A 10,724-nucleotide genomic window follows, 5' to 3' on the forward strand; every position below is an offset into this window, starting at 1 on the left:
GAAGATGGCATTAACATGCAATGAAAAAGTACTGTTTAAAATCCTCTGCATCTTCAATAGCAAGGACTTCTTCATCATAAGATCAGGATGACCAGAAAGGGTGCATTTGCTACTTCATTCCTTTCCGCTACTCCACCAAGCCAAACTTTATGAATTACTCCTCCTTTAAATTTTCTAATTTCTCCCTCATCTTCCCTCACTGAACTTTTGTCCATGAGATCCACTTCTTGCTTCCTCAACTTATTGCCACTAGAGCAAATACCAATTTCCCTCACAACCTTTCACGTTGGTTAATTTTGTTAACACTTTGCAGAAGGTTTCCCTAATCTTTCAAATCAGCTGTCATTGCATCCTCTTTTCTTAAAAACTTACAACCCATTTCTAACCTCACTTTACTTACTAAAGTTCCTGCACTGTCATCTCCAAGGATTCTGCCATCCATCCAAAATCTCCATGTTTGAATATTTCCAAACAGACTTCCAACCCTGCCAAAGTACCAAAGAGTATTTACCAAGATCAAGTTCAAAGTATGTACATTACCATATACAATACTACCTTGACATTCATTTTCCTGCAGACATTTACAGGGAAAGAAGGAAAAGACACAACAGAATTTATAAAAGCTATACAGAAAAACCGGCAAATAACTAAAGTGCAAAAGATAAACTGTGAAAATAAAGAAATAGTACTGACAGCATGAGCTGTAGAGTCCTTGAATGTGAGTCTGCAGGTTATGGAATCAGTTTAGTTATGGTGAGTGAAATTACCCACATCGGTTCAGATTCCCTCTAATATCAGCTGCCGCCACAAACTCCATTGTCACTGATTCAACTGCGCCTCCCCCACCCCCAACTCCAGCAATTGAGACTAATCTACAGTTTTTGGAAACTTAGTGTCATATTTAATGAACAATGAATTTCCATACATCACTGCTGTACCCAGCAGGCAAGGCAGCGTCAATGGAAAAAGAGTACACTGTCTTTTTTTCACTCTTTTCCATAGATGCTGCCTGGCCTGCTGAGTTCCTCCAGCATTTTGTGATGGGTTGCTTTGGATTTCCAGCTTCTGCAGATTTTCTTGTGTTTGTGACTGCTGTACCTCAAGTTTCCACACTTCCTTACAACACCAAAGGCAGACATTCAGCTCATTAAACCTAAGGCAGCTCACAAATCAATCAATACCATGCCCCCCAACTAATTTTCCCCATCACTTACTCTTCCCCCAAAACTGTATAATAATGCAGCTTCATTGCTGAGACTAGTGGCATTGTTCCACCCAAGCTTGACTGTTCCAATCCACTCCTAGCTGTTAGGACAGAATCTATATTATACCCTTTACAAACTTGGGGGGGGGGGGGGGGGTCATTTAAAAATCTGCCATCTACTTCCTAATTTTATTTACACTAGTGCAACACATTAGCTCCTAGTTACACCAATGCAAATCATCAATTTCAATACCTTCCCTAGATCTCTCAAATGGCAATCCTTTGATGCCTATTCTCACTCAATTTTGACCTTAATCACTTAAAATTTTATCATTGCAGAATTTTGCCCTTAGCTGAAAACGCCTAAGCTTTAGAATTCTCTATTTTTTAAGGAATTCTTCAAAATCTACCACTTTGACCAAGCTTTTGGTTATATGCCTTAACATCAACTTACTTTCTAGGTGCCAAATTGAGTGTGCTTTTATGATCAACATGTGATATGTCCTTATGAAAGCAAAATACAGAAGATGCTGGGAATCTAAAGTAAAAGCTTAATGCTAAAAATAATCATCAGGTTAGAAATACAGAGAAACAAATGGACTTAACTCAAATGATGGTCAATGACCATCAGAACTCAAAATATTAGAGAAAATATTAGAGAAACGTAGATGCTGAAAGGAACAAATGAAATTAAACGAAGGAGAATATTTAGAAAAAGAGGTTAAATGACAAACAGGAAGATGATTCAAAACAAAATGTAATGGATCAAGATGAAAAAGAACAGCTCAGATATGAGCAAAAGTAAATTACAGAATTTCTGAATTCACTGTAGAGCCAGAGGCTGCAAAGCATCTCATCACAAGAGCAGGCACTGCTCATCAAGATTTACATGGAATTTCACTTTACTTTGAGATACAGCATGGAATAAGCCATTCCAGCACTTCAAGCTGCACCACCAAGCAATCCCCAATTTAATCCTTACCTAATCATGGGATATTAACAATAACTAATTAACCTATTAACCGATAGGCCTTTGTACCGTGAGAAGAAGCTGGAGGACCAGGAGGAAACCCATACATTCCACAGGGAGGGCACACAGATGATGTTGGAATTGAACTCCAATGCCCCAAGTTGTAATAGGACACGCTAAATGCTACGCTACCATGGCGTCCACAATAAAAGTGCTGGAAGCCAAGGAAGAGTCTAGGATATCAAAGTGACAAGGAGTTTAGGACAGTTATTACAGACTGAATAATTTACTTGACAAAAATACTTCCTTTCCCTTAACCAAGAAATTGCTTCAGTACAGTTGATTGGGCATCCAACCATATTAGTTCAATTTTGCACTTTTTCTAACTTCATATAACCATAAAAACATTATCCTTCTAAATTCACTGTTGGGTTCAACAAATTCAGATAATGCTCCAGATTCCACTTAAACTCATCAGGGACCACTCACTTGTTGCATTTCAACATCCTTTTGCTTCATCTTCCTACTGTATATGCCATTCTATTTATCCCATTCTCCATACCAAAAAAAACTGCCCACTGAAACTACAAATTTACCATATCTAATCATTTACACTTTTTCATTAAAGATCAACATTAAATCTAAATTCTCCGAGACCATTTTTGTTTTTATTTGTTACAACTCTGTACAATATATTTTATCTCATAACTAATACAGCCATTTATTAAAATAGTTAATTAAATTTGCTTTCGAACAAGGAAACTGACCACCTTTTTTTCATTTGCACTTCGAGATTCTTTTTAATTACAACTGTCCTCCACTCCATGATTTTTTTCCAGCAAATAGTTGGAAACAACCATTATTTCAAACAAAACAATACATAAACTGGCTTGGCACACAGGCAACATCGACGGAGAGAAATGTACAGAAGCCGAACACTTCTCTTTCTTTCCAGTCCTGACGAAGGGTCTCGGCTTGAAACGTCGACAGCTTATTTCTTTCCATAGATGCTGAATGACATGCTGAAAACCTCCAGCATTTTGTTTGTGTGCGTGTCTTCTAGTATCTGCAGCCTCTCCTGTCCCTGTAAACTGGTTTGCCTATCACCTTAGAACGCAGTGACAAATTAACTTTATTTGCTATTAAATTTTAATTCCGTAAATATCAAGTAATGAATCAATAAGCAGTGAGTTGTGCGTTTCCTGGTTGCTTCGTAGGTTGCCGCGGCGTCTCCTTCTGAAGTGTATGTTGTGGCTAGGCCCTATTAAAGGCCTGATCCTACCAGCCCAAACTAACCATTTCTTAACCACTCTCCCCCCCCCCCCCCCATTTCTTCGCCGGGCAGAGTAAATGGGGGAAACGAATTTCCTTTCACGGTGAGAGTATTTACCGGTAATGCAGGCGTTCACCGCAGTCGGTTTCTGCGCTGTCACAACATAGTTGTAGGACATGGTGGCGGTCCGCGCCGATCGCAGGCTGTCTATGGTAAACGCGCTCCTCCACCTTCGCGCTCCGGCTCCGAGTCCACTCCCGCCGCCCACATCACGTGTCAGGGGAGGGTTCGCCGCGGCCTCACCGCCGCCATGGCTTCTCCCTTTCCTTCGGGCCTTCAACGAGAAAGTATTTCAGTGGCGCAGGTAGTTCCGCAATATATGCAAGGCAGATATCATGGCTTCTTACATATACATACATACACAGAGGGTTCAAAAGATCGTGCAGCAGGTCGTTGAAGTTTATGTTCCAAAGTTTCAGGTGACATCAGACAAGGTGTAGGTACTCGCATCTGAGACGGTTGCCGTCATTTTTTGAATGGGCCTTATTATGTACTGTACTTATGTGTTCTGATTCATTCTCGGTTTTAACATCCATTAACACAGGTATTTCAAATTGTAGGCCATGCATTCTTTTTTAAAAAAAGATTGTTGAGGCTGCTGGCCTCTATTCCACTTTAACAAAATGATTAGATAAGGAGGTGAAATTATTAAGAATCATGAGGAGTAAGTACAGATTGGCAACATCTCCCGCACAATCATGAGGAGGTTCACTACAAGGCTGCAAGCTTAGCTCTCTGCTTTATGCACTTTATACCACTTAAAGTGTGACTAAGTACATACAGCTCCAGTGTCACATTTAAGTTTGTTGTCAAAATCCCTGTTGTTAGCTGAATCAAAGGTGGTGACATATCAGCGTATGGTAGGGAGATTGAAAATCTGGTTGAATAGTGCAACCTCTCACTCAAAAGTCAGCAAAACCAAGGAGCTGATTATCAACTACAGGAGGAAGAAGACAGGTCCATGAGCTAGTCCTTATTGGGGATAGGAAGTGGAGAGAGTTAATAACTTTAAAATCCTTTTAGAGATTGTTGTGTATCCAGTTCTTATGGGCCCCTGCCCATTTTGGGGTTGAAGGAAATGAAGTGGTAGACATTCTAGCCAAACATTCACTTAAAATTAAGGATATAAATGGAGTTGTGACTTTGCATAAAGGGGAGGTGAAAGCCATAATTTAAAAAGGCTATTTGACCACTAAGACATCAAAGTTGGGATAAGAAAAAGAAAATTCGGCATTTGTGTATCATTCAGAGGATGGTGGGAACTCAACTGGCAGATGAGTTTAAAAGGAGGGAAGATATTATACTTGCTTGTTTACATATTGGACATACTAGGTTGAATAATTCCATGTTCAGAATTAATATGTGTGATTCTGGCATTTGTAGGGAGTGAACCTGTAAAGAAATGGTGCAACGTATGTTGTTTGAATGCAATTCCTATGAAGTGCAAAGGAAACATTTTAATTGCTAAATTGAGATCAATGCTGGAAAGCCAAGGCAATGCACACAAAATGCTGGAGGAACTCAGCAGGCCAGGCAGCATCTATGGAAAAGAGTACAGTCAATGTTTCAGGCCATGACCCTTCCTCAGGACTGGAAAAAAAGATGAGTTGGGGAGGGGTGAAGTAAAGAGCTGGGAAGTTGATTGATGAAAGAGATACAGGGCTGGAGAAAGGAGAATGTGATAGGAGAAGACAGAAGCCCATGAAAGAAAGAAAAGGGGGAGGTGCACCAAAGGGAGGGAGGTGATAGGCTGGTAGGTAGATAAGGTGAGAGGTGAATGGGGAATGGTGATGGTGGTGGGTGAGAGGTGAATGGGGAATGGTGATGGTGGTGGGGGGGGGCTTTACCAGAAATTTGAGAAATCGATGATCATGCCATCAGGTTGGATACCGCCTGGCCGGAATATAAGGCGTTGCTCCCACAACCTAACTGTAGCTTCATTGGGACCATGGACTGGCATGTTAGAGTGGGAATAGGAAGAGGAATTAAAATGGGTGGCCACTGGGAGATTCCACTTTTTCTGGTGAGTGGAGTGTAGGTGCTTGGCGAAGTGGTCTCCCAATCTGCATTGAGTCTCACGGATATACAGGAGGCCACACCAGGAGCACCAGATGATCCCTACAGACTCATAGGTGAAGTGTCGCCTCACCATGAAGGACTGTTTGGGATCCTGAGTGATAATTAGGAAAGAGGTGTAGGGGCAGATGTAGCAATTGTTCTGCATGCAAGAATAAGTACCAGGAGGGAGATCAGTGGGGAGGGACAAATGGACAAGGGAGTCATTAAGGGAGCGATCCCTACAGAAAGTGGGGGGCTGGAAGGGAAAGATGTGCTTGGTGGTGGGACCCTGTTGGAGATGGTTGAAGCTACAGAGAATTATGTACTAGACGGAGACTGGTGGTGTGGTAGGTGAGAACAAGAGGAACTCCATTCCTGATGGGGTGAGGGCAAATGTGCTTGAAATGGAAGAGATACGGTTGAGAGCAGCGTTGATGGTGGAGGAAGGGAAACCCCTTTCTTTGAAGAAGGAGGACATTCCTTAGTTCTGGAATGAAAAGCCTCATCCTGAGAGCAGATGTGGTGGAGACAGAGGAATTGAGAGAAGGGGATGGCGTTTTTACAAGTAACAGTGGGGAAAAAGTATAGTCCTGGTAGCTGTGAGAGTCTGTGGGTTTATAATAGAGATCAGTAGATAAGCTGTTTCCAGAGATAGAGACAAAGAGATCGAGAAAGGGGAGGGAGGTGTCAGAAATAAATCCAGGTAAATTCAAGGGTAGGGTGGAAGTTGGAGGCAAAGTTGATTAAGTCAGCGAGTTCCAGATCGGTGCAGGAAGCAGCACCAATGTAGTCATTGATGTAGTTTAGGAAAAGTTAGGGAGTGATACTAAGAACGTAGACTGTTCCACATAGCTGACAAACAGATAGGCATGGCTGGTTAACAATTTACATAAGTTATAACCTGGGAACTTCAAAGTCGAAGTGCATATACGTAACCATATTCTACCCTGAGATTCTTTTTTGCAGGCATTTACAGGAAAATAAAGAAATACAATATGAATCCATCAGTTTCCTTGGCTGCATAAGGTTGGGGAAGACAACCTCCGGCCCTGCCAATCTCGTGAGATTGAAGTGCTCTCCCATTCCAAACCCTTGTTTGTGTGGATGCTGTGTAATTTGCTACCCTGTTACAAATTAGTGCTACAAAATAGCAGACAGTACACTGCATACGATTAAAAGATTATATTGATGAATCTTAATTTGACTAAAGGGTGAGTAAAGAAAAGAACAAAAATAAATGAAAAGGGCTCATTTTAATGAAAGAGTCAAATGCACACAAGTTGGAACTCAAAGTTTCTCCATAGACACTGATCATCAATCAAACTCGCTGCTGGCTTTGTGGAATCATGGTCCTGCTCTGGGTCGAATCCTGTGACTCTTCTGTCCTGCATCTTCCCTTTTCATCTCCTCTCCAACAAAAGCCCCTAAGTCCAACCTTAGTGTCCCTACCAGAGAAACCTCTTCTTAATTTGACCATCCTAACTGGATTTCTCCTCATCACTTCAACAATAACCCAAATAGGCTGAAAACAGAACAGACAGCTCTCATAGAACTGCTAAATAAGATGCATACAGCATAACAGTAAAAATATGAACCAGGGTATTACAAATAGAATTTATGAAAAGCTATATATAAACAAAGCCAATGTGCAAAACAAGACAAATTTTGCAAATAAAAAGATACTGAGAACATGACATGTAGAGTGTTTGAAAGTGAGTCTGTAGGTTATAGAATCAGTTCAGATTTGTGGTAAGCGAAGTTATCCACACTGGTTCAGGAGTCTGATGGTTGTAGGGTAATAACTTCCTGAACCTGGTAGTGTGGACCTAAAGCTCCTGTGCCTCCTGTCTGATGGTAGTAGTGAGAAGAGAGCCTGATTTGGATATTGAGGGTCCTTGATGATAGATGCTACTTTCATGTGGCAGCTTTCCTACATGCCAATTTGTCATCATCTTTGATTCAGCCAATAACAGTATCAGCAAATGTAAATGGAACATTGGAGCTATACTTAGCCTTGTGGTGAACTACATATACCTGTCTGGACACCACCCCCCCCCCCCCCCCCCGCTGACTGCTCCTGTGGCTCCTCCCATGGACCCCGGTATAAAGGCGATTGGAGACACTGCCCCGGCCTCGGTCTCCAGGATGCAGTGTGGTGGTCAATTGCTGATTGTTCTTTCTTCCAGCCAATAAAAGCCTATATCTCGCCTCACATCTCCGAGAGTTATTGATGGTGCATCAAGCCTCACAGTCATAAATGTGAAGTGAGTAGAGCAGGGGGCTAAGCACATAGCCTTGTGGTGCAGCTGTGCTGATGGTGGTACTGGGGGAAATATCGCCAATCCATAATGACTGAAGTCTGCAAATAAGGAAATCAGGGATTGAGCTGCACAGGCTGGTATCAAAGCTCAGGATTTGGAGCATAGTGATGAGTATTGAGGGGATGATACCCTTTAATGCTGATCTGTAGTTAATGAGCATTCTGAAGTATGCTTTTTAATATCCTGTTGTTCCAGAGTTGAGTGAAGGGTCACTAAAACGGCATTTGCTTTGACCTGTTATGACAGTAGGTAACAGCAAAAAGGTAATTTAGAAGTTACTTCCATATAAAAATCAAGGTGACATTCGAGCAACGCACACAAAATGCTGGAGGAATTTCTTTGGAAAAGAGTACAGTCAATGTTTCAGGCCGAGACCCTGAAAGAGGACAAGGAATCTGAAGACAAGTATAAAATTCACTACCTAAGAAGTGCAGGTTATAACAGCCATTAAAAACAATACAAAATAAAACACTGCTCTTTATTTCTAGAGGGATAGATCTGAAGAACAGCCAAATTAAATTTGTTTGGAATATTGGTCAGGTAACACTTTGGGGTATTGTGAATAGTTCTAGTCTCCATATATTTAAAAAAGGATCTGGGGCACTAGAAGGAGTACCAAAGTTACTCGATGGACTTTAAGATGTTACTGCATTAGTACAATTAAACTGGTCCAAACACAGAAGGGGATATTCAGTGATAACTTATTCAAGTGTTTTCCTACAGTATTTGTTCTATCCCTAAATAACTATCTGATGAGCTTTTTGAGCTGTAGAACTACAGGTTAGATTTTCAGTTTTTACAGTGAAGTTATCCACACCAGTTCAGGAGCTTGGTGGTTGTCAGGTAATAACTGTTACTCAACCTGGTGGTGTAGGATCTAAGACTCTTGTAGTTCATGCCCAGTGGTAGTAGCGAGCAGGGAATATGGCCTGAATGGTGGGGGCCCCTGATGATGGATGCAGCTTCCTTGTGGCAGCACTCCATGTAAACGCACTCAGTGGTGGGGAGTGCTTCACCTGTGATGGACTGTGCTGTATCTACCACTTTCAGTAGACTTTTCCACTCCTGGGCTTTGGTGTTTCTATATCAGACCATGATGCAACTAGTTAGTATATTCTCCACTGTGCATCTTTCGAAGTTTGTCAAAGTATTTGGTGACATGCTCAATCTATGCAAACTCCTTAGAAGGTAGAGGTGCTGTTGTGCCTTGTTTGTGATGGCACTTACGTGCTGGTCTCTGGACAGATCCTCTGTTATGTTAACGCCAAGGATTTTAAAGTTACTGACCCTCTCCACTTCCTATCCCCAATAAGGACTAGCTCATGGATCTCTGTCTTCTTCCTCCTGTAGTTGATAATCAGCTCCTTAGTTTTGCTGACTTTGAGTGAGAAGTTGTTGTAGTGGCACCTTTCAATCTCGCTACGATATACCGATATGTCACCACCTTTGATTCAGCCAACAACAGTGATTTTGTCAACAAACTTAAATGTTTGAATAAATTCTTGAAGTTTTTAGTAATTGTTACACCTAAATATGTAAATTGACTTGTAACAACTTTGAACGGAAATTTGGCATTTGATGACAGGTCATTTAAAAGAAATAGCTCACTTTTATGTAGGTTCAGCTTATATCCTGAAAAAGAACTAAACTGGGAGATTAAAGAAAGAACCAAAGGTAAAGAAGTTTCAGTGTTAGAGATAAAAAGTATAATATCATCAGCGTATAATGAAATTTATGAGACATACCTTCCCTTAGTATACCAGAAATGTCCTTAGCTTCTCGAAGTGCTATTGCTAAGGGCTCTATAGCTAAAGCAAAAAGTAAAGGACTAAGAGGACATCCTTGTCTAGTTCCCCGCTGTAATTTAAAGGGCTTAGAAATTTGGGAGTTAATAATAACCTGAGCGGTAGGAGACAAGTAGATTAATTTAACCCAACGACTAAAATTTTAAATCTTTTAAATTTAAAACCTTTTGTTAATGGTTTTATTACTGGTATCTATAACTTGTTGATTGATTCTAGACAAGACTTTTTAGATAAAATAAAAAAAGCTTGGGAGGATGACCTAAATTGTCAGATTTCTGATGATTGATGGAATAAAATTCTTAACTGGGTTAATAAATCATCTTTCTGTGCTCGTCATTCTCTTCTACAATTTAAAGTGGTTCATAGAGCTTACATTTCTAAACAGAAGCTCTCCAGTTTTTACCCAAATGTTTCTCCACTTTGTAATAAATGCAACTCTGCTGGTGCCTCTTTAATTCATATGTTTTGGTTTTGCCCTACAATTGAAAAGTTTTGGCGGGAAGTATTTCATACCTTCTCTCAACTTTTTAGGGTCCAATTTGACCCAAATCCCCTTACTGCCTTGTTTGGTATTATTGCAAATGAAGATATAATTTTAAATACTCCTAACCTACAGGTTTTAGTTTTTACCTCTCTTTTAGCAAGAAGAGCAATCTTGCTTAAATGGAAGGAGTCTACCCCTCCTACACATCTTCAATGGCTACGTGATATTATGTCGTATTTAAATTTAGAAAAGTTCCGCTGCTCAGTCTTAAATTCGAAACAATCTTTTTATGATAGTTGGGGACCTTTCCTAAATTACTTTTCCAATTTATAAAGTTTAACGGTGCACAGACTTTTATGTATATTTTTATCTTCTCTTCTTAAGTGAATATGGTTTTTTTTCTAATTATCCATTGTCATCCATCAGCTTTTTTCTTTGGTAGTTGGTAGGGGGTTGACTTTTTTATATATAAAAAAATTTCTTTTATGATGTATGACCTATCTTTAAATGTTTGATTACAGAGTGGTATACCTTTATGTGTTATGCTAT

General features: G+C 40.3%; 1 protein-coding gene and 1 long non-coding RNA gene across 3 annotated transcripts in view; one reads left to right on the forward strand and one right to left on the reverse strand.

Annotated features, from left to right (window-relative positions):
* ddb1 (damage-specific DNA binding protein 1) overlaps positions 1–3,726 on the reverse strand; it is a 78,848-nt gene extending 75,122 nt beyond the window's left edge. The window contains exon 1 of one of the 2 annotated variants that reach the window (XM_059975596.1): positions 3,565–3,726. In XM_059975596.1, coding sequence (XP_059831579.1) covers positions 3,565–3,625 — 61 coding nt within the window. In that variant the 5' untranslated portion in view covers positions 3,626–3,726. Of the gene's footprint in view, positions 1–2,941; positions 3,232–3,564 lie in introns of those variants that run through there. The other variant, XM_059975597.1, reaches the window with a different exon arrangement.
* Positions 3,727–7,777, forward strand: LOC132397186 (uncharacterized). Its single transcript, XR_009513297.1, has 2 exons — positions 3,727–3,811; positions 6,532–7,777. It is a non-coding gene; the product is annotated as an uncharacterized LOC132397186 (long non-coding RNA).
* Positions 7,778–10,724: the final 2,947 nt, after the last annotated feature.

Source organism: Hypanus sabinus, chromosome 7, assembly GCF_030144855.1.
Source record: "Hypanus sabinus isolate sHypSab1 chromosome 7, sHypSab1.hap1, whole genome shotgun sequence".
In the NCBI taxonomy this organism is placed as follows: Eukaryota; Metazoa; Chordata; class Chondrichthyes; order Myliobatiformes; family Dasyatidae; genus Hypanus; species Hypanus sabinus.